General features: G+C 41.8%; 1 protein-coding gene across 6 annotated transcripts in view; it reads right to left on the bottom strand.

Moving 5' to 3' along the window:
• Positions 1-25,285, bottom strand: part of atg9b (autophagy related 9B) — an 839,198-nt gene that overhangs the window by 38,100 nt on the left and 775,813 nt on the right. For all 6 annotated transcript variants that reach the window (XM_062517341.1, XM_062517342.1, XM_062517343.1 and 3 more), the window contains exon 5: positions 10,966-11,136. In XM_062517341.1, the coding sequence (XP_062373325.1) occupies positions 10,966-11,136 (171 nt within the window). The remainder of the gene's footprint in view (positions 1-10,965; positions 11,137-25,285) is intronic.

The following is a 25,285-nucleotide window of genomic DNA, read 5'->3' as shown; positions in this document are numbered from 1 at the left end:
TGAGACTTGAGCTGCGATCCATAGAAACTCCCTTGAATGATGCGCTCCACCGGCATTCTCTACTACTACTCACACAAATGGACAAGCTGATTTTACAGCAGTCTTTTCCACTCAACAATGTGGATCTCGTCGGCCCAGAGCCATCCTCGGAGCTAAATCCCTGGTACTCCATCCCAGAGAAGAGGGCCAGAAGGGTGTCTCTCCCTCTGTTTAAACCTGATGCTGACGAAGGCGTCATTCCACTTTCGAACTACTATGCTCCATTGGAGAAGCTAGCCGAGTCTGGGCTTAGCTGTGATACATCTCCTTGCTCGGAGGTGCGGTTACCTTCGGCATCTCTCAATAAGGCGAAAAAACCTCGAACCTCCCCAACAACTCCTGCCTTTGGTGGGAAACGCCGACGCTGCTACTCTCCTCCTGGTACTCTCTACCGGCCCAGTGTAGAGGGCTACTCGCCTGAAAGCGCAGCTAGTCTCACGGGAACACCTGTTCAACTCAGTAACTCATCGCACCTGCTCGTCGCCACTGATGACTTCATGCATATCGGTTCTACTTCTCCCCTTCGCACCGGTGAGACGGAAGTGGCCCAGAATCGAACATTGCCCCTGCCCTGCCAAAGTCGATATTGGACACCAAGGTGCGTGATGACATCACACCCACTGAACCTGTGATCGCTTTGGACGCTTCTGCTCCATCTAGGACGGGCCGTGTTATTACACCATCTGACATGACTTTATCTGTGGGCAAGAATCTCCTTACTCCAGAGATTCTGGTTCTGGGTGACTCCATTATCAGCAAAATAAAAATTCCTGCAGCTGTAACTTACTATCTCAGGGGTGGCAAGGTTAGTGACTTTACTGAAGTTATTCCCCAGCTTATAAATCTTCACCCCTCGGTCAATATAATAATTGTCCATGCTGGGACAAACGATGTCATGGCTAGGCAATCTGAAAAACTGCACCAGGACTTTGAGAATATATGTAATGTAATTGAGAATTTGGGCAAACTATGTGTTATTTCTGGGCCCATTCCCTCCCCTTCTAAGGGCTCTGAATGCGTTAGCCGTCTGTTTAGCCTTCATGCATGGTTAAAGAATTTTTGTCTAGCTGCTGGATTTAACTACGTTGGAAATTTTGATTACTTCTGGACCAGGCATGATCTATATAAAAGTGATGGTATTCATCTGAATATGGAGGGGGTTGTGCAGCTCATTTCCAACCTGATTCATTTCATAGCTTTTGGCCTCTGATATAAGGTTGACCGTTCTCTGTCCTACTCCCCCACCATCCAGTATGACAACCCAGAGGGCCTTATGGATCATGGTCAAACTGCTATCAAGGTTGTGATTAGTGATAGGAGGACTAGCCACTCCTCTTTGCAGTCAGCTACCCCGTCAAATCTCATTTATATCTCCTGTCACTCTTCTCATTTTACAACGTCCAGTACACTATCTGACTCTTCTTTGAATAACCCCTCAGACCTTAAGTCCAGAAAAGGCCTAGGTCTTATTCACTGGAACATCAGAAGTTTACTCCACCCCCAGAAGCTAGAATATGTAAAACTCCTAATTGATCAAGCAAATCCAGATGTTTTGGTCCTCTCTGAGACATGGCTCAAGAGTAATGTAAACGATGATCAGGTTGCACTAACTGATTTTAATATTTTTAGAGCGGATAGGGCTGGAAGAGGTGGGGGGGTGGCTATTTACATTAAGTCTTGTATTACCTCACATACTCTTCATTCTGTCTCAGTCCCTTGTGCTTTGAATTTCTTGCTCTGAAGGTTCATTATGGGTCTAAACCTGATAACACCCTGATAGTTATTGGAGTGTATAGACCTCCCTCGGCCATTGCCAGTTCTCTAGATCAGTTGGCTGACCTAATTTCTATCTACTCCAATTCTGAAGTCATTATTCTTGGTGATTTTAATACCGACTGGTCTTCGGCCGCCTCTGACTCTATAAAAGAAGTCTCCTCCAGTCTTAACTTAACACAACTAATCACTGAACCAACTAGGCCTCACCTCCTGGACCCATCTAAGTCATCCACTATAGATCTAATCTTCTCAAACAAACCTGACAAAATCACAGCAAGTGGAGTCTTTGACCTAGGGGTCAGCGACCACTGCCCCATAGCCTGTATCAGAGACACTCACTTAAAGAAGGCCCCTCCTCGTTTTGTCTTAAAAAGAAATATGAGGCAATTTAATGAGCAGGCATTCCTAAATGATTTGTATTGCAGCAACATTCACAACACCTCTGAAATCTTTGATGTCACGCTAGCACTGGACTCTTTTTGTGAGTCCTTTCTTTCTATCGCAGATATACATGCCCCCCTTAAAAAGCACAGAGTAAAGAACAGATCAAATCCTTGGTTTTCCAGTGAATTGTCCACTTTACTTCTCTCCAGAAATAAAGCATGGTCACTGGCCAGGCGTACAAAATCTGACCGCGATTGGGCCAACTTCAGGGAAATCAGAAATAAATTTACTTCTAATGTCAGACTAGCTAAATCAAACTATCATCTCAACCTGCTTTCCAACTCCTATTCAAATCCTACTCTGTTCTGGAAAGCATTTAAATCCATCACCTCCAACTCAACTACTTCTATTCCTTCCTCTATAATGCTTGGAAACAACATTCTACAGAATCCCACTGATATCTGTGCAGCATTTAATAACCATTTTGCTACTGCTGGCCACATTAATGATCACCCCTGCTCCCGTAATGCCCAGACAGATGCCCCACTTCCTGGTGCTCAGTTTTCTTTAACCCCCTTCACGGTTAGTGAAGTCCAAGGGGCTCTGAATGGCTTGGATCCCAAGAGCTCCACTGGAGAAGACAATCTTGACCCTTTTTTATTAAAGCTATCTGCACCACTTATTACTGAGCAATTAGCTCATATTTTTAATCTTTCAGTCTCCTCTGGCATATTCCCCCAAATATGGAAAATGGCCTGTGTGACACCACTTCACAAAAATGGGGATAAGGCTGTACTAAACAACTACCGACCAATCTCCAAATTATCTTGTTTAGCAAAGATCTTGGAGTCCTTAGCTAACAACCAACTAAAATCATTTCTTTCTCATTTTTCTCTTTTAAACCCACACCAGTCTGGTTTCAGAGCCAAGCATAGCACAATTTCTGCAGTGACCCTGGTTTCAAATGACATTGCTTCTGCACTTGACAACAAGCACCACTGTGCTGCACTGTTTGTAGACCTATCCAAAGCTTTTGATACAGTTGATCATACCCTACTATAGTGCTGGGCGGTATACCGGTTCACACCGAATACCGGTGTATATTTTCGTTATGATATGAATTTTTAATATACCGCCATACCGGTGTATTTGATTACACTATGGGTGGAATGCTGCGTCGCGCGACATTGTTTCAGACGGGACCCTTTTCAATGTTGCACCTCTAAACCATGGAAAAAGTAAACAGTGGAGGCTGTGGCACAAGACACCTCACATTTTTCCCTTTAACAATGACGCTTAAGGCTTAATTTTTTCCTTTGATAAGGGATTTATTTACGGGTGTTACACAGAATACCTTAAATTGCTCCCCTAGTTAAAGAAAAGCGTTATAGGACTTAATAGCCTACATTGGAAGGGATTTTCCAATAAGCTAAAAAAGATTGTTCAACAGCTGTAACTAGCTGGCTAGGAGGTGAACCCACCGAACACGGGAAGCTTAATGATCTTATAATTCATCTTCCTTTAGTAATATTCGCTGAAATTATCGAAGTAGCAAAGCATGTTACAAACATGAACTGAACAATACTAGCTGACCAGTTAGTCATGATCTTGACAGTCATCAGTGCACTGAAACAAACTTTTTTGCTAACGTTTTTTGCCTAGCTTGGTAGCCTGGGCTAACCAGACATCCACGTGAATTCTGTTGACGTTAGTCTACCACACAATAACAATACGGCATAATTCTGATGGGCCTATTTGACAGAGGAAGCATTAGCGGAGTAGTCTCTTCTCTAAGTCACACTTGTTTTATATTTACTTGAAAACTGTAATGTACCTGGGCTTGAACTTGAAGCAAAAGTATAATTATTGCAAGTCGCACTACTTTTTGTGTAGGTTTAAAGTATGTTAGTGAAATTTGCATAATACAAGTTCTGTATTTTGACTGCAATTGCCCATTAGAATCATGAGTGCCTCTTTGTAAACAGCATCATTGTCCATTGGGGCTATGCAAACCTGTATTACTACTAGTGTGGAATTATTCTACAACATTCACTCATGACAGTGAAATAGACCATCCTAAGTCAATCTACTGCAGTAATTCCTCTCTCAACCAGTAGGAAGTGTTGTGAACACCTGATTATGCATGGGGGAAAAAATACCGTCATATACCGTGAAACCGTCAGAATTTTGAGAAATACCGTGATATACATTTTTGCCCATACCGCCCAGCACTACCCTACTAGTACAGATACTAAAAGAGATTGGTTTTGATTGTAATACACGTACATGGTTTCAAAGCTATCTAAATGGACGGTCTCAATGTGTAAAGCTAGGGCAAACCAAATCCAACTTCCTTCCTCTTACTAAAGGTGTCCCACAAGGATCTGTGCTAGGTCCAATTTTATTCACTCTGTATATAAATGGCATAGCATCATCTTTAAACAACTGTCAGGTCCATTTTTATGCTGATGACACTGTCTTATATTGTGTTAATAAGTCTGTCACACAAGCAATGGACAACCTGCAGCAATCCTTCAATGCATTGCAATTAGCACTAATGAAACTCAAACTAGTTTTAAATGCAGATAAAATAAAATGTATGCTATTTACAAAAGCAAGGAACATTGATTTTAGTCAACTGAATCTCACCACTTTAAATGACAGCAAGATTGAGCAAGTTTCCATTTACAAGTATCTGGGCATCTGGCTCGACGACAGGCTAAATTATTCCTTTCATATTGACTACCTAGCAAAACAGCTGAGGCAAAATATTGGTCTCCTTTATAGAAACAAAACAAGTCTCCCTATGCCGTGCAGGAAAAGGATTGTTGAGGCTGTCTTTTTACCATTACTGGACTATGGTGATGTTATATATAATAATGCTACCCTGACTTCTCTTAAAGCACTTGATACTGTCTATCATTCAGCTATTAGATTTGCAACTGGTTCTAGCTATAACACTCATCACTGTACCCTGTATAACTTAATTGGTTGGCCATCATTATCAGAAAGGCGCTCCAGACACTGGCTACTGTACATATACAAAGCCATCATAAGCGAACTTCCACCCTACATCTCCTCACTGCTGCTCTGGCAATCACATGTTCACCATACCCGCTCATCAAATCATCTCCAGCTCAGAGTTCCCAATGTTCGTTCTGAACTTGGTAAGACGGCCTTTAGTTTTGATGCACCCAGAACCTGGAATTCAGCCCAACAGGCCCTTGGTTTAAGTTCACTCATCTCATATGGCCAGTTCAAAGCATTAATTTCAAATCTCCCCAGTCCAGTCTGTAATTGTTTTACTTGACCTTTTAACTTACACTTTCACCTCAATTGCCTTTTTATTGATCAATTTGTTATTTTAATTGTATTTCATTTATTTATTTATTAATTATTTTATTGTATGTTTTATTGATATTTTATGATTTTTGTTAGTGGCCTATACTGGCCTCTCTTTGTGTATCTCGGCTACATTGGAAAAGAGGACTGCCCTCAACTGTATTTCCGAGCATGAAATAAAGGTTGAATGAATGAATGAATGAATGAATGAATGATCCAAAAGTACATTTTCGGCTTTTTTCTCCCATCTCAGGGGAAAATAAGGGAATGATGCACGACCATTCAAAAATATGACTGGGTTTCTGACAATAAAAAGCTTAATGTAAATGGGTGAAATGCTCCTTTAAGGAACATGAAATAAAACTTTACTTTCATATATCCGATCTGCAATAGCCTACGTTGCCAACAGCCTTTGTTTGCTGCCGACATATTTGATGTATCGTAAAGTGGGTTTTAATTCCTCGCAACTTTTTATAATCATTGCGCATTCCTTATCCGTAAAATAACGTGATCGCGTCATCATTAAAAGTGGTGATTTGCGCTGCAACCCGCCCATTTTATGCGAACGCGCACCAACTCCGATGAGGTTAACCCCAGTTCAACAAATCAACTTCTTACTCAACATCGTAGTACCGATTAACACCAATGAAGATAACCAGGTTTTGTCAACCCCGGTTTAGCAAAGTGACCCTGGGTTACATCTGGGTAGGTTGAGCTCCCTTCGTAGTACAGGCCCCTGGGCAAGATCCACCAACAGCAACAACATCAAGGCCCGCGCCAGGGCAAGATCCACCAACTAACTGACATGAACATTGAAGCATTCATACGGCAGACATTTAATAATTGTCAAACGTCAAAATCAATAAATAATCTGTTCAATGAATTAATCATTCTTATTCTTTTGTATTTTAGTGCATAGAAATGGTAAGTTAGTCAGGTAGAACTTTATGGAATTTGGGCATAAGTGTGACATAAGGTACTAATGCAATTTTTTTGCATAAATTGATAGTTTAGGGGGTGTCCTTTCAGAATCTGATGGGTGCCGCTCCGGCACCCTTGAGCATTTTCTTTAAAATGACATCATCTGCCACACCCCTTTTTTATCATAGAAAGTCGTCTGAATATACATTAACATATAAACCCATCACGTATGATATCAAATTAAAGCTCTTCTCATGCAGGAATCAGCTTTGACCATCAAAAAGATGAAAAAAAAATAGTTCAGGTCCCTTCAGAGAACAAAATACCATTTGCAAAGTGACCTTTAAGGTCAGATTACGTTCCTTTTTGCCGCATAGCTGACTCTAAATCATGTCATATTTTGGTATTAAATTGAATAAATGATGGAACTGCCATTTAGCCTAATACAGTGATTCTTAACCACAGGGCCGCGGCCCAGACTTCAGGTGATTCTTAACCAGAGGGCCGCAAGACATGTTCAGTGTTGCACCTGTTGGCCGCAAGGGCCGCGGTACTGGGTAGATTATCAAATGAAGACATCAGAGATATGTAATGCATGAGACTTAATTCCATTCATTCACCTTGTGGGTATATCCGTATCGAGGATATGTACTGCAAATGCTGCTAGCTACGTTAGCACATTGTCGTTATACCTATGCACTCACAAGAATCCTTACAAAACTGCTGGGATTCTGACACTACACATTTCACTAAAGGGGAGACTTGCCCAACGTGTTAGAATGAATGGATGGCCAGAAGTTCATCGCCAGAAAGCTACCATTAAGTGAATCCAGCCATGTCTAAAAACAAATACCGCTAACGTAACGTAATGAAATTGCACTTGTGAAATGTCTACCAATAAATACAAAAACGTGCGCTTTTTGGATGTGAATGATGAATATTAAATGGGCCCCGGGCCACTTTCTACTATAACAAATTGGGCCTCAAGGTTGAAAAGGTTTAGAACCCCTGGTCTAATACATACAGGAATACAATCATTCAATAGTAATTCATTTTATTGTGAATATTATAGCAAGTCTGATGTACCCTAGTTAGTTAGCATGTTAATTATAATTTCCCTTGAATCTGTCACTGAATTTGATGTTGTGAGGTACTTCCCAGGTAGTTAAGCACATTAATTATGACTGTCCTTGGATCCCCCCCAGAATTACAGAAAACAATATTTTTCATCCTATAATTTTTTTAATGCTTTAAGAATAGACACCAAACGGGGTAAAGACAGCTGTCTTCTCTCTATCCTGGTCACCCATAGCCACTTGAAAGTAACCCATGTCAGGTCCAAAGTGGGGAACAGCTGTGCCTTGCCCAGTGCATGAAGCGCCTCCTCTATCCGTGGAAGTGGGTATGCATCTTTGCACATGACCATGTTCAGCTTTCTGTAGTCACAGCAAAAGCGCACACTCCCGTCTTTTTTTCGCACAATGACCACTGGCGATGCCCAGGGGCTGCTACTCTCTTTGCCCCACTATGTCCTGTACATGTCGCTTGAACTTTTGATCAGGTGGGTGTCACCAGTTTATATGTTATGTCATGTGTCACTGTAGTTGTGTAGCCATAGTCATTGTCGTGGCTTGAGAAGACATCCCCATAGCTTTTCAACAGTGCACTAAGCTTTACATGCTGTGCCGAGTTAAGCTCTCCTGCAGCTACCTGTACTGGAAGAGGCATACATTGGTGTCCATCTTCGGTAGCCTTGAACACTGTTCAACATGCAATACCCCATCCATTTCATCAAACCCCACCACCTCTTTTGGACAGATCCTCTGTGACTTGGACACCACAGCTACCCTGGCCCTGGATATTAGTTTTATGGCCTTCTCACAGGTATTCATAACCCCGACAGGGACTTTTCCACCTGCTGCCTTTCCGAGTATGTTGGCAACCAGAAGCCCCTTCTGGATGCTGATCTTTGGAGTGGCTTCCACCAGGAATGGCATTCCACTGTTGGAGGCACCAGCCTTCAATCACCTTCTTACTGTGTGGTGGGATGGTGATCACTTCTCTGCCAGCCACCTTGACAAACCCAATTTTGCCATCTGAATCCAAGAATTCCACCTCATTCTTGACCCTAGCCAACACACGACGGACACTTGCCTCTGGTGGAGCAGCCTTTTCATCCTCATTGCATCCACACCCAGCAGAGAGGTCACTAGATCTTTGATGATGTTCATCCCCATAATGCCAGGGAGCCCATTTTTACATCTTTACAACATCCAGATGGGTGTCTCTCAGTATGAAGATGCACCGCCACTAAAGAGTGGTTCCAAAACACTCAACGTCTGCTTCAAGACAACCAAGGACCGGCATGTTCAGTCCATAGGCTCCACCCAATGGGTGGACTTTAGCTGTTCCTCCCCAAAGTGTTCTCTAAAGTGAGACTCTTTGATGGTGGTGACCTCAAACCCAGTGTCCCAAAGGCAGCTTGTCTTCACTCCAGAGATCATCAGGTCAACCGTCCAGCAGTGACCAAATGCATTTTGTTTCAGGAACTGGTCGACTTCAGTGTCAACACAGTCTGCCAGCCCACTCCTGATCATTGATTAACCAGGGGGCCTTGGTTCGCTCTCTGGTGGAGTATTCTGTGCACTGTCTGCCTCTCCTGGAGCATGTCTTTGCCGGGTGACTTGGCCATGACTGTTGACTGGTGTGACCGGACTCTCCACATGTGTAGCAGATGTACTGCCCTTCCTGGTCTCTTAATGTCTCTCTCTTTGGGTCACGAGGTGGTCGTCTGCTTCAGGGATCCATTGCAAAGGTGATGAGCAGTGTGCAAATAAAAATTCGACTTTCAGTGGAGGATACTGATGACAGCGAAGGAGAAATGTCTGATTGAATGAATGTTCTTTGGAGGAGACATTTGATGTTTGTGATGTGTACAAGGCCAGCCTGGCAACATGTTCTTGATATAGTTGCTTTCAGAAATCTGTGATAAAGTACTACTTTGTTGTCTATTTGATTAATTGGTGAGGGTTGATACAATTTGTTGCTCAGCCTACCATTTCAGAGGTGTGACCGTACCAGATTTTACAGTTATGTTCTCTGGAGGGATAATTTTTAGCATTTTTTAAATTGACATAATTGATTTGTGTTTGAGAAGAGCTTTCATTTGATACCATACATGATGGGTTTTATACAGTAATGTGAGTCTAGTTCTTTTTCTATGGTCAACAAAAGGGGGCGTGGCAGATTATGTCACTAAAAACTTTTTTTTTTCATCTTTTTGATGGTCAAAGCTGATTCCTGCATGAGAAGAGCTTTAATTTGATACCATACATGATGGGTTTATATGTTAATGTATATTTAGACGACTTTCTATGATCAAAAAGGGGTGTGGCAGATGATGTCATTTTAAGGAAAATGCTCAAGGGTGCCGGAGCGGCACCCGTCAGATTCTGAGTCTACACCCCCTACACTATCAGATTATGCAAAAAAATTGCATTAGTACCTTATGTCACACCTATCCTGGGGTTCTACCTGACTAAGTGGTTGTAGGCTTAATTTAAATGCGGTGAATTACAACATTGTTTAAAATGACAACTAGAGGTGATACGGTTTACTATCCACCAGGTAAAGTAAACAACATAGTTAGACAACAAAAAGCTGTATGTGAATGAGGATTTTGACATGAGTGTGCTTATATAACTTTGAACTGCTTGTACTTTGTTTTATGATGGCTGTAGCCTGATGTGTACTTGGCATAGACTTGTTCTCTTTTTCTTTCTGTATGTATGTATGCTTCATGTACTATCTAAACTACACTACCCATGATGCTTCACTGACATACAGAGTGTTTTCCATACAGATACTTGTAAAGACCACATGTCCGATGATGCTTTTTTGACACAGGTGTTTTCAATCAAGCCAGGTGTATTAACTCAAAGCACTGTCTGTATGATTCACTCTGCCTGATGAAGGTCTAACGACCGAAAGCAAAAATATCCAAGTTAAAGCCTTTTGAAATTAAGATGTCAAAATAAGCTTGTCTGTGTTGTCGTTTTCGGGTCAAATGACAAATGACATTTATGCTTCCAATGTATTTATATTTTTAAACAAAAGTTTGACTTACAGTAGGTACATTCACAAAAACACCCTAGGATGTATTTTGGGGAAACTTTGATTAACTCAGGAGTTACATTTGTATTTATTCATTAAGCAGTTACACTTTAAGTATCAGCAATAATTTATTAACATATTTTTTGAGATATGCTTATTTCTTACATAACTGTGTATACAAATGCTTTACTAATGAGAAACAATGAACAATTCTTTACAAATGTTCAATGTTACACTTATCCAAGGACATGTACAACCTAGGACACCTCAGTTTGTGTCTGCCCTGCTATAACAAAGACAAGCCAAAGGTCGTAATAATGTTGTATTTATGTTGAACATCCAATAAGGAGTTGCAATGTAAAAGTAAGTAGTAAAAAGCAAAACACTGACCTCTCGAAACACTGATGACAGGGCAAGATGGCATCTGGCAGGGTAACCTTACTCCTGTCCAGAGGGTTGACACTGGGACCCGTGTGGTTAACTGCCCGATCGCCAAAAAGGATATCATACTCGACACAGTTGAAGAGAAAGGTCGTGAATATGACCACAAACAGCAGCTGTCTGCATAGGAGGGAAAAGATTGTATTCAGCATCTTGCAGAAGTAGTCGAGAGGTTGAGGATTCTAAAAATATCTTGGTGAAATATCTCATAGTTTCGTTCCTGGATGTCTGATTATTCACCCTAGACTACTAGCACTTAGTAGTATTAGTTTGTTAAAGGTGTCTGACTCAGGCTGTCTTGATGCCCCACTGGGACCTTGGGCCCTATTATGTCTAAAACTCATGGTCATTGGCGAAAAACATACTTAAATTTAGTAGGCTGTCCAGTCCACATTGGGAGTGTCTTTCGCAACAAAGCGTTCCTATGCTTCTTAATCTTTTTTTTTTTTTTTTAAGTATATTTTTGGGGCTTTTTGCCTTTATCATTACAGAATAGTGAGGAGGTAGACAGGAAACAAGTGGGAGAGAGAGATGGGGTGGGATCGGGACATGACCGCAGGCCGGATTCGAACCTGGGCACTCGGACCCGTATATGGTACGAGCGCTGTAGCCTGCTGCGCCACAGCGCCCCCCCCCCCCCCCCCTATGCTTCTTAATCTGAAATGGTGTTTTGGGCCTAACATACTTTAAACCAATGAGAGTGACATCTGTCATTATCTTTAACAGCAAGCAAGGTGACTTCAAACAGTGCATTGGCATTTTGATGGTCACTGGCGCATTTTGAAGGAATCTGCATGCAAGAACCATGCTTTACTAAAACCTAGTATAGCCTACACTTATCTGCACTCGTCAATTATTTGAACCAGTGAAACTAACTTTACCATAGTGATAGTCAACAACAAAACACACACACACACACAGTTACTTTCACTATTGACTGACAATAGGTTACTATCCAAAACATAGCCTGAAAAAACAGGTTTTACCCCAATAATGTTCGAATGACTGAATAAAAAAAAAAAATTGTATTTATCCTGGGCTGTTTGAGGCTTTAGAGGAGATTGTGTTTGAAGGAACAGCATGTAAAAACTAGAAAACGTAATTTCGAGGAAATTACCAGTGCATACAAAAGCAAGACATAAGATAAAATGTGAAACAAACTTAAATTTACAAACCGAACCAATACGTGATTGGACTTTTACTCTCTGAAGCTTGACTTTTCCACCTCTGAGTGTGAGTGCGTGTGAGTGTGCGTGCGTGCGTGTGTGTGTGAGTGGATGTAAGTGGATGTAAGGAGCATGGCTTTCTATGATGCAGTGAAATGGGGGAGTTAGGTTAAGGTGAGAATGTTGTGGAGTGCATGGAGAAGTGTGGTATATGAAGTGCTGCAGTCAGGTGTGTGTGTGTGTGTATGAGTGAATGGGTAGACAGAGAGAGCTGATAATGCAGGTTCAATTTAACTGGCTGTCAATTAAACTTGATAGGGCCTTGAGCAGCTGGCTCTTGACACAGGTGCAAATCAGCTTAATCAGCAGTGCAGTGCGATAGACCTCTGAAGTTCGCCTACAAAAAAGCTTGCCATATATGGGCAGTTGGCTTCAATTAACTCCCGGATCTCCTTATATGGGCAAGGATAGCAGCTTCAGAGGTCTATGAAAAGTCAATGGGGAAAAATATTTTGCTAATATCTCAAAAAGTATCAAGTTTACAGAACTGAAATATACATAGACTTAGTCTTATTTTCAAGACCTACGTAATAAAGTTTGAACCAAGTTTCTACGTTAAACGGTTGAAGCTGAATTTGACCTGGTTAGGAGAATAATAATAACTAGAAATGCAATTCCAAGGAATTACCAGTGCATGAAAATGCAAAAATGTGTAGATAGTAGGGCTGGGCACGTTAACGCGTTAATATCACGTTAACTCATCAATCATTTAACGCCGACAATTATTTTATCGCGCATTAACGCAGTTTTTATTATTTATCTTATACTGTAAAAGTCTGTTGCTCACAGGCTGGTCACAGGCGTCTCATCACTCATTGAAATTCCATAGCCTACATTCACGAAATCAGGAGATGTGCAACAGAAGTGAGAGAAGGCACTGGCTGCAGCAGTGCAAGTGCAAGTCACATGTTCACGGTGCACGTTGTCACAGGCACGTCTAATGTTTATGTTTTGCGCTGGATTTGCGGCTACTGTGTTCAATTGGCATTGGTAAGTTAAACAGTCGTTTTTTCCTATCCATGGTAACGTTGTTGTATGGAAAGAAAACATTAGCCTTGAGTATTTTAATATTCAGTGTAAACAAAGACATCTTCCTATGTAGCCTAAGCTGTAAATGGACTGAAGTTCGCTCTAAATATCTAATTTGATCGATTATGCTAACCGTTAGCATTTCTATGGGATTTCTCATAGACATTAGCCATAAGCTAACACATTAGTCTCTATCCTGTAACTTGGAATGATAGCCTACGTGACTGCACTCTAACAAAACATTGAAGGAAATAACTGAAATGTACTCTGTTGTTCTGCTTAGTTTTACAGTAAAAGTTAGAAAAGAATTTCAGCATCAGAGTTTCCCTTGGGAAATTGGTTAGCCCTATATCCATCTATTCTAATGTAGCTGGTTGACTTCCATCATTACCACACACACAAGTGGGGGCAGAATTACAAATGTGTCATTGAGTGACAATGCATTGGTTGATTTGGTTAAAAAGTTACAGGTTGGTAATTGATTATAATAGTAATGTTGCTACTCAGAAATAATGAGCTGTAAAGTAACTCAGACTTTAAAAAAAAACATTTTTTAAAAGGATATCGACTAATTATCGTTATAGTCAAAATCACAAAAAATATCAAGATATTATTTTTTGCCCATATCACCCACCCCTATAGGCCTAAATAAAAAAAAAATTTTGACATTATACCAGGCTAGGCTTATTACAACAAGTATTATGGAAATATCTACACGCACCAAAAAAGTGTGTACAATAAGCTTTAAATTTGTAATTTATTTTATAACCTACTGTAACATCGATATTATGTTGTGATATGAAGTCATGCATTTATGGTTAAACCATGAATGGTTGTTTTTTTTTTTTTGCTACAATAAACTCTTCAATTTAGGATGAGAGCACGAGGGATCACAGCAAGAGATAATTTGAGTAGACAATATGCGTGGATAAATTTACTTTTTTAGAAATGGTGAAATCTTCAGAGGTCATTCTTTTACTGTCTATCATGCAGGCTCACATTGCCTACGTTAAACATCATAATTGTATTGCATTATTGTGACTGTAGAAGAGCTAGGGTGTGCATTGCACACAAAAATCACAGTTAGGCGACGCCGACGTTATTGGCTGAATGATTAGGTCTATATTTTTCAAATTGATAAAATATTCAACGGTCATTTCAGCAGGCTGTGTAGCCGAATTACATTGATATCATATTGTGATATCCTCTTGTGTTCTGTTACGTGAGTTCCTGAAATAGTTGTGTCCCTTTAAGGGGAACTTAGGGGTGGAGTTTTAGGTACGTATGTTTGCGTGTGTTTGTTTGAGCAGGTCGTCTGAGTCGGAGAGTGAAGGAGTTGGACAGAGAGGTCTGTTAAATAATGCTCTGTTAAAAGCGTGAGTTGTGGCTAAGACAGCAACTCGCTTGTGATATAAGCTACTTGGTTGATAAATAAAGCACGGGAAATTTCCCTCAAGTGTGACAAAGTGTCTGGAGTATTACAATATTCATCCTGGCTGTAGCCTAACTTTAGATGAAGCAGGCTATGAGTTTCACAATAGGCTATTAACGGTGGTAAACATTTAAGTTATGCCTAATCGCCTGCCAAAAGACGGGGATCAACACCGGGAGTTGACATTGATTCAGTGAAGTTAGCTTTATTTACAGCTGAACTATCTAGGACTCTCGTGGTCTGCGTTATTTTAATTCAAGTAGCCTAGGCTAGCAATTTTGCCTGGCTTGATAACGTTAGGCTATTTGTTTTAGTCGGAAATAGTTTGGTTTGTTACCTTAACTGCACTTTGTGCGTATTTGCCAGATGTGCTGCCAGATGTGGACTAATAATAGCAGAAGCAAGCTCGGACCAGTCGTTTGTTGCCTACATAGCCTGCTAGTTAGCGAGACAGTCTGGTGCTTCAGATTATATCCAGTGGTTTATCTATAATGGGTCAACAAGCTAACAAGCTAACTCTACCATAAGAGAGCTTACGTTAACCTACAATGATCCGTGTGTCCTGAACACATTTATGTCGCATATAAACAATAAACCGTATCAAAAATAAACAATTAAAAGTGGTCAAGAAACCTTAATTCACATTTAATATTTCCAGTTATGACCCCCAGGGCCGCCGCCATTGTTTTATGATTTTTTTGTTACTCCCGCCTCTGTGTACAACGCAGGCTTCTGATTTGCTCTGAGTGGTTCACATTTGCATAGAGATTCTATGATGTCATCATCGCAATGTTAAGTCTATGGGGAAATTTTAATAGTTTTTATTTAATAGTTCAAAAAGTATAAAAGTCACAAAGTTGAAAAAAAACATAGCTGAAGTCACCTAAGTAAGACCTACGCAGCGCAGTTTGAATGAAGTTTCTACGTTAAACGGTTGAAGCTGAATTCGACGCACAAAAAGCGTTGAAGAAAAATAACCTATAATAAGAATACTTGGGATAACAGTAGAGTGCATTTTCATGCACTCTAATAAATCGGATAACAGTAGAGTGCATTTTCATGCACTCTAATAAGAAACCTAGGAAGAACAATATACTGCATTTTCATGCACTATAATAAGAAGAAGATGCCCAGGAAGAACAGAACAGTGCATTTGCATGCACTGTAACTAGGTTTGGAAAGGACCATCGTGATGCCACGCCCCCACATGCCGGGCACTTATTTCTGCTGTATACTAAGCTAAAATATAAACCTTTCCCTGGAAATTAAATTGAGCCTAGAACTGATGCATGTAGGGTGCTTTAGAGGCTGTCTAGAGGCTAGTCAGCCAAACAGTGTCTGAGACTGAGACTACCGTCTTCACCGTTCAAATAAGTCTTCCTTGCAACGTGAATGTGTTATTGTCTTTTTTAGGCTACATGTCTCGCAGTGTAGCCAACATTGAACGTAAAACATGTAGCCTAATAATGTGTAAGAAGAAAATAGTCCAAATGAATTATTCGTTTTTGTTACGACTAGGAAATTCTAGTTAATGTTTTGCGAGGCAAACAGCACTGAAGCGCCAAATGCGTCATTCTCCACCGTGTTAAAATAAACCATGTATTTTGTTACTGTTATAGGATCAGTAGGCTCTATAGTCTATGTCTTTCACTGTAAAGCTTTCATGCATTTGCCTTTAGACCCAGCAGCAGCGGAGTGGCAATCGGGACTCGTTATTTGTAAAAGTACCTCAACCAGTGCCACAGCTGGCCATTGTGGTGCCCTAAGCAAGTTGCTTTGTAGTGCCCCCCCCCCCCAAATAAAAATAATAATAATACTAATAATAACTAGAAAAGCACTCAGAGAGCGTAAACCTCTGCCTGTATTGTTCTTCCTAGGTTGTCATACATTTGAACCTAAAATATTCAGATTGCCACCACGTGGCCATACCATGCCATTACACCACTAAGCGAAACACATAAACGGCTCCGGAATCCCGACGGAATTACGGATCACTCCCAAAATGTAATCGCTTCTTCCTTGGGTCATGCCTGACATTCGCTGAAAGCGAATCAGCGAAATCCATCCATTACTTTTTGAGTTATCTTGCTAACAGACAGACAGACGGACGGACGGACGGACGGACGGACGGACGCCGGTCCCCGATGAAAACGTAACCTCCTTGGCGGAGGTAATAATAATAATAAAAATAATGATGATAATAACTGCTAAATGTACCATTTGCTAAGTGCGAGCCTATAGCGACCATCAGAGCAACCTTGAAGAGACTGACAAGATAACAGTGCAATCGTGGTTGACATACTCCCGAAACACTAATGTTAAAAAGTTGATTTTCACAAAAAGATAGCTTTTTTTGGTAGTTTCGGTGTTTACATAAAGTGTTTGTCATAAAGCTCACTGTTCAGTCGATCTTGGAAAAACAGTCAAAATGCTGTAAAACGTTTGGCAGTATGGAGGGCCCTGCACTGAAAATGGCTGGCAGCAAATGAGTTAAGCATCAATTTTTATACTGTAATGGCCATTTCTAACGTTCTGTGTTGCCAATATGTACAGTGGGGAGAGTAAGTATTTGATACTGATTGATCATAGGTACACTTCAACTGAGAGAGATGGAATCTAAAAAAATCCAGAAAATCACATTGTATAATTAAAAAAAAAAAAAAAATTGTATTTTATTGCATGACTTAAGTATTTGATACATCAGAAAAATAGGACTTAATATTTGGTCCAGAAACCATTGTTTGCAATTACAGAGATCAAACGTTTCCTGTAGTTTCTGACCAGGTTTAAACACACTGCAGCAGGGATTTTGGCCCACTCCTCCATACAGACCTTCTCCAAATCCTTCAGGTTTCGCGGCTGTCGCTGGGCAATACGGACTTTCAGCTCCCTCCAAAGATTTTCAATGGGGTTCAGGTCTGGAGACTGGCTAGGCCACTCCAGGACCTTGAGATGCCTCTTACGGAGCCACTCCTTAGTTGCCATGGCTTTGTGCTTTGGGTCATTGTCATGCTGGAAGACCCAGCCACGACTCATCTTCAATGCTCTCACTAAGGGAAGGAGGTTTTTGGCCAAGATCACGCGATACATGGCCCCATCCATCCTCCCCTCAATATGATGCAGTCGTCCTGTCCCCTTAGCAGAAAAACATCCCCAAAGAATGATGTTTCCACCCCCATACTTCACAGTTGGTAGGGTGTTCTTGGGGTTGTACTCATCCCCCTTCTTCCTCCAAACATGGCGCAGGGAGTTTCAACCAAAAAGCTCTATTTTTGTCTCATCAGACCAGAGGACATTCTCCCATTCCTCCTCTGTATCATCCAGATGGTCATGGGCAAACCTCAGACGGGCCTGGACATGCACTGGCTTGAGCAGAGGTACCTTGCGTGTGATGCGGGATCCCTGACGGCGTAGTGTCTCAGTGATGGTCTTCTTCGAAACTGTGGTCCCAGCTCCCTTCAGATCATTGACCAGGTCATTGACCAGGTTGTTATTGGGGGCCAAGCAGCGAAGCTGCGAAGGCACCCATTGTGTTTCTCTTTGTTCTTATTATAATTCTGCCATGGGAGTCAATGGCACTTTGGCACAGTGATTGGGGACAGTCCAATGATTCATGTCACCAAGTTTCATGTCGGCACCTCATACGCTCTAGCGCCACCAACAGGTCAAACTTTTGACCCGTTGGTCAGATTTTCAAAAGTCAGGTATCGTTGGAATCCTTGGACCTGCCCGAGTTCAACGCACCCTATGAAGTCATTTTCCGCCATGATGGATTTCCCGCCATTTTGGATTTCATCAAAAACACTTGGAAGCCTACTACTCTCACAAATTTTGTCCGACCAATACCAAACTTGACATGGAGCATCCACAGAGTATGTTTTGCCAACACATTGCTTTTTGTCTTCGGAAGTATTACCGTTCACCCAAAACAGCGAATCGAAATTCGCGGCAAAGCCGCCAAACAGGAAGTGGGCTCATAATTCAGCAATCCTTACACGCATCAAAACCAAACGTAATACATGGTCTCGCGAACCCATCAGGAGGACCCTCAAGAAATTTGGTGACCTTTGACCTCTAGGGGGCGCTGTAATTTAAAAACATGCCTTTTGGCCTATAGCTGCTGTTGTGCTTAGAATTACAATGTACTAGTGGTGTCTAGTCATACTGTGGAAGGTACTTATGTTAACAGACGGCAACTTATGACATCAATGGCTATGTCTCATTCCGCCTACTTTCGTCAGTGCACTGCGAATGTGCACTGACCACTTACTGCCGTAGTGCCCACTTTCGATGATTAGTACTGTCCAAAAATCAACACTTTTGCTAACACTTACTGAAATTACAGGCGGAATGAACGTTACAAACGTGACATGCTAGGTAGCTAGGTAGCATTAGCATGTAAGGTTACGTTAACTCTCCCAATGATTTTTGGCTTTAGTCAGTGATGACATGTAATTAAGGCATTAGACAACAGTAAACGTTTTGTATTTCTGCTGTTACTTACATTAATACCATAGAGTTAACATGTATAACATGCTCATCCCAGTGGCTGGCTGGCTTAACGTGCTAGGTAGCTAGGTAGCATTAACCTGTAACCTTTAGGCTAATTACCTTACATTTAAATATGAAAGCAGAGACAACCGGACCTGCGACGATACAGGCTCGGTTGAATTGTCCGCCATTGTTTTCAAATTTGAAAAACCTCCACAACGTCCTTGGTCCCTCCCCTTCCGCTTTTAGTCAAGATGGCGTCCATTTAGTGTGAGTAGGGTCCATCGTTCCACACTGAACTTTTTGACCGTTTTTAGGGGACTTTCTGTGTTATCTACACTATATACTTAAAACTAAGTGGTCGAAGGGTAGAAGTGGGCGGAATGAGACACCGCCAATGTCTTTGATTTGGCTGCCATATTGGATTTAATCAAAAACACTAACACATTTCCCTAGGTCACAAATTTCAACCGATCCTCACCAAAATTGGCACAGAATATCTTTAGACCATGCCTTGTTAGTGTTTTGATTTCTTTAACAATTGACAGAAGCGTTTGCCCGTTGCAGCCAATCGAAATTGGCGGCGAAGCCAAACAGGAAGTGAGCACATATCTTAGCAGCCTTTGCATCTATCAAAACCAAACTTGCTATATGGACTTGTGACCGAATCGGGACGACGCCCAACACATTTGGTGACCTTTGACCTCTGGGGTGTGAAGCCGCCAAACAGGAAGTGAGCTCATATCTCAGCAACCTTTGCATCTATCAAAACCAAACTTGGAATATGGACTCGTGAACAGATTATGAGGACTCCCAAGACATTTGGTGACCTTTGACCTATAGGATACCTGCAATTAGCAAAAATGCAAGTTGGCTTGTAACTTTTGACGTGTTAGACATGAAACTTGCTCTGACTGCTTACGGCCATATGTCTCATTGCGGCATTGAGCTAACAGCGTGGAGTTGCCGTGGCTACTCCGGCCTACTGCTTGGCCCCCTCATTGCTGCTTGCAGCTATATTTGTTATTCCAGTTGTATGATACACATTTTTGAAACAAGGTTGTTTGGGGGTCAGTTGTAAAATATATCAATGAAATATTGTGCATTATTACTTGTTGTGATAATACCAGCTATTCAATAAACTCAGTGACATTAATTAAGTGTATGTATTGTATATTATTATAATTATTATTATTATTTTAAAAAATATAGTAATATAGTAGATTAAAGAATAACTAAATGAATGGTTCAAATATCAACCCAACAAGGGGGTCAATTTAGCTCAATATTGGGCTAGTGGGCTTGACCCAGTAATGAGTTGCATTAACCCAACATCTGTGTCAGAATGAACCATATTTGGTGTGGCAAAACAACCCATAATACTGGGTTCAAATCCCAACCCAACTCATGAAGTCAAGTTAACCCAGCATGTGTTCTGTTCTATATTGAACCAGGAACTGGGTTGATAATAACCCAATTTGGGTTGTTTTTAGCCCAGTATTTTTTAGAGTGTAGATCATTGAAACGGATTAGACCAGAGGGGTATTCCACGAACAGAGGTTTAACAAACACAGAGTTAACGCTGAACTCTAAGTTGATTGACCCATAGCCGACTAAACTAGAGCTGCCGGTTATGAATTAGTTTAATCAACACGGGGTTGGTTAACACTGGGTTGAGCGCGTACATGCCAAACCTATAATGACGTGATGTATGGAGCATGGAAATTCTGATTAAAAGGGTGAAACGGGCTAGCTGCCGCTAGGGGCGTCTAGATTTCTAGGCTAGAAACGGGCTGGATGTTTCTCAGAACTCGAACTCCAGGCTCTACTAAATTAGAAAGTGTTTAAAAGTAATACCAAAGCCTCTGCCATTCAGAGAAACCCTGGCAGCGGATGGCTGACTGCGTTTCATGACAAAAGCACTAGATATTTGAACTATGAATCTATTCTCAGTTAAGTTTTCTTAGCATTCCTACCACATAACCTGTTATTTCATAAAGATGTAGGCTACTCCAATGGGCCCCAAGCTATCATCTGATCAAGTAAAGATGTAATATTACGATTCATGGTAGTAATTCTATTATTTTTCCTCCCTCAGAAAGAATAAATATGATGGATGAAAACAGTGTTTTTAAAAATTAAAATCATTCCTGCAAATGTGGTCTCGAATCCTTTGTCCAGCCCTTAAATCCATTTGTGGAATGGCTATGTGGAGGACGGCGCATGCAACAATTACGCAAGCCCGTTCGGACACAATCTTAAACTACGTAGGCTTTGCAATCTGGACTTCAATATCCCAAATGTGTTTTCAATCTCAACGCGGTTCTGCTGTGTGCCAGGTAAAATGTTGTCTGTGGTCCAGGAGCGGGATACAGGGTGATGAGCGTCGGGAGGCATGGATACCCTCGATCCCCAATAAGGAGCTACCCATCGAATTGCGCTGCGACCAAATACAAACTTTGAGCTATCTTGCAAAAGCACAACAATTATATAAGGTCTATGATATGTTCATAATGCAACGCAGTCTGTTGAAATGTATAGCTCAAATTACATCCTGCATCGTAGACCGAACCAGGCAATTGTGCCTCCATATAAGTAATCATGTACGAAGCATCAGGCTATATCATCTTGGCTAATGATAAAATCGACAGCGATTATCAAACCATCTTGAAGATATAGGAAATGGCCAATATAGGCTGCGTATACCTACCTAAACATTTATACTGTGATAGCCTTTCCTGTTAACCGGCCTCATATATGGCTGGGGCCTATAGGCACTTGTGCCATCAATGCACCCAAATTACATAATATTGTAACCGAATGGTATCATAGTGATACCCATATGAAAAGTCAACAGTAAGGATAATTTCTGTGTCACTTGGGGACACTTAAACCATTAGTGACCTGTGAGTTGGTGAAACCCCATTTTAATGACCCTCGTGAGTTGTGGCCAGGAAAGAGGATGAAGTCGCGCACTAACCGCTCCAGCGCAAGACAGACTTTACGCACTGATTGGCAGACCGTAGCTTTCCCTATGCTCAGCATCTAAAATACTGTATAGAAAACTACACTTCGCAAATAAACGGAGAGCTATGCAAATAGTTTGCAGTGAACTGAGGCCAGGTTCACGATTGGTAACGCAGGGCTGGAGAAGGCTATTTAAATATCTTAAAGTTCACGCGAAAAACGATATCGCTTCAGCCAAAATTCATCAAGATGTCGAGCTGTGGTTTTATCAAACTCTCTCTGTGAATTGCACGAATTATTTGCGCTCCGATGTCAATAGGCCTCTCATTAATAGGGCATGCCATTGCGAACAAGAGAAAGCTGCTGAAAACGCGGGTTTAAATAGCCTACCCTGAGCAAAACCGGGTTATCTTTCAAACTTAACCTGTGCAAAACCTGCTCCAACCAGGTTTGGTTCAGAGCATATGTTTCTATAGTAACTAACATACCGTGTTCATTTTGGAACGGAAAACCCAGGGTTACCGCAAACCCTGGGTTAACTTACCCGGTTTTATGATAAAACCGGCTTTGTGGAATACCCTCTGTAGCATCTCGCTTGCATGGCGCAGGGATATCACGCAGCATCTGAAAATAGTCCCCATAGACAACAAGCAGTAGTAGTGCCCGTAGTTTGCAAGTTGCCTTGATTATTACGCCAGATGAGTGTAGTTCCATGTCAAATCAGCCTAGAAAAACGCCAGGTTTCATTTTCAGTTGGTCTTATTGCACTTTCTAACTTGAGAAGAGACACGTTTTAAATGGGAAAATTAGGCCCCAGCTGTGGCGTGACTGGCTGGGGCACCTGCACCGCACGCTGGCGACCCGGGTTCAATTCCCGCCCTGTGGTCCTTTCCGGATCCCACCCCAACACTCTCACCCACTCTCTTCCTGTCTCTCTCAACTGTCCTATCATTAAAGGCATAAAAGCCCAAAAAATATACTTTAAAAAAAATAAATTAAAAAAAATGGGAAAATTACCAGAAATCTTAGTCACTTTTATACATGATGCTAGCAGGCGAGATGCTACTGGTCTAATCCGTTTCAATGATCTATGCTAGGCTGAAGCTAAAAGTTGTACCGCCAGACTCACAGAATGGCTGGATGGACGGGAAAAAGGTAAATATCAATTGTTTTGCTCGAGGGGAGATGGAAAATTAGCTTATTTCCAAAAATGGCGGAATATCCCTTTAAAACAGGTGTAGTTAATACAGGTAATGACAGGAGAACAGGAGGACTTCTTAAAGAAAAACAATGGTTTCTGGACCAAATATTAATGTATCAAATACTTATGTCATGCAATAAAATACTAATTATTTTTTAAAAAATCATACAATGTGATTTTCTGTGATTTTCTTTAGATTCCATATCTCTCAGTTGAAGTGTACCCATGATAAAGATTACAGACTTCTATATGCTTTGTAAGTGGGAAAACCTGCAAAATCGGCAGTGTATCAAATACTTACTCTCCCCACTGTATTTACAACTAGGCCTACTGCCTTAGCGGCGTAAATGAGATCACCGCGCAAGGCAGGAACACCCAGGCTAACTGCCGACATCAAGTAATACGCTGTTTCACCTTGTAGTGGCGCTCGACTTTAATACAGCCCTCCGAAGCGCGTAGCTGGAAAGATGCTTTAAACCATGGCAGAATGCGCACAAGAGTTAAGATAAGATAAGATACGATAATACTTTATTGTCTGTTACACAAGGGTTACAGAAAATTTTCTTTGACAAGGCTCCAATCACAAGAAACATTCACACAGACATATAAAGACAAGACATGGGGTGTTGAGGTATCAGCTGTGGTAATCATTTTGTGTTGTTCAGTATGGTTATTGCAGAAGGGATGAAGGATTTCTTGTAAATATTCTTCCGGGCCAGTGGTACATTGAAACGCCTGCCTGATGGTAGTAGCTGGAAGGAGTGATGGAGGGGGTGAGAGTGGTCCGCTGTGATCAGGTTGGCTTTCCTGATCACTGAGCGACTGTACAGCTCAGATAGGAGGGTGTGGGGGGAACCAGTTATTTTGGCAGCATAATAACTTTTGCTCTGGGGGCGCTGCTTCCGGGGGGCCTGGGCGGCGGGGCGGATCAGATTGTGTGTCCTGGTCGGGCCGTTGGTGTGTGTTCGCGCGGTGTTGTGGTGGGGCTGGCGCGGGCCCCGTTCTCTCTGCTCGCGGATGGTGGTGGGGGGTTGTCTGCGGATGGGTGGCGCCGCCTGTGGGCGGACTCTGGCTGGCCATGCTCGGCCGTGCTGCTCCGGTGTGCGGTTCAGGGGTGGTGTGTGGGTTCGCCTGGGGGGGGGGGGCATTGGGGGGGGCATTGTGGGTGGGTGGATGTTGCGTGCGTGGTGGGTGGGTGGATGTTTGCATGCGTGGTGGACGATGTGCGGGATTCTCTCTTCGGGTTTAACTGGGTAACCTATTCCTACGCACCTGTCCCCACAAAAGAGGTGTGTAAAAGCGTTTTGTAAACCCTCTATAGTATAACCATTTATATCACCATTGATATACTTATTAATACCAACCATCATGACTTAAAGTAATACTAACACACTCTATTTCTCTTCCCTTTCCCCTATACCTCACCTGTGAGGTAAACCATTACCAGCCATCAACCATCTCTGTGCCTGTCCCTCATCACACCTGAAGTCACATCCCTCTGACTGCCCTACCATCGCCATTGCCTTCGCCATCCCTATGACTGCCCTACCATCGCCTGCTGTGGTTCCCTGCCCGAATTTTGGCCCACGCATCCCAACGACCCATCACTTTCCGAAATAACTAATGGATTACTAATGGACAATTTATTCCCTACACTGGACTATTTGAACTTTCATTGTCATTGTAACTTTCAAACTACAAATGACTGTACTGTAACTGACCCAAGGCAGATGGGTTGGGCCCTTGAGTCGTGGATCTGTCTGAGGTTTCTTCCTATATGTATCTCCAATTCTAGGGAGTTTTTCCTTGCCCCTGTTACTCATGGGCTCTCTTTGAATGTCTAACACTCTGTAAAGCGCCATGAGACATGTGTAATGTATTGGCGGTCTATAAGCGACATTAAATTGAAATTGAAATTACTAT

This window comes from Sardina pilchardus, chromosome 2 (genome assembly GCF_963854185.1).
Source record: "Sardina pilchardus chromosome 2, fSarPil1.1, whole genome shotgun sequence".
Lineage (NCBI taxonomy): Eukaryota > Metazoa > Chordata > Actinopteri > Clupeiformes > Clupeidae > Sardina > Sardina pilchardus.
Note: the sequence above shows the minus strand (reverse complement) of the source record. Positions and strands in the feature narration are given on the sequence as shown.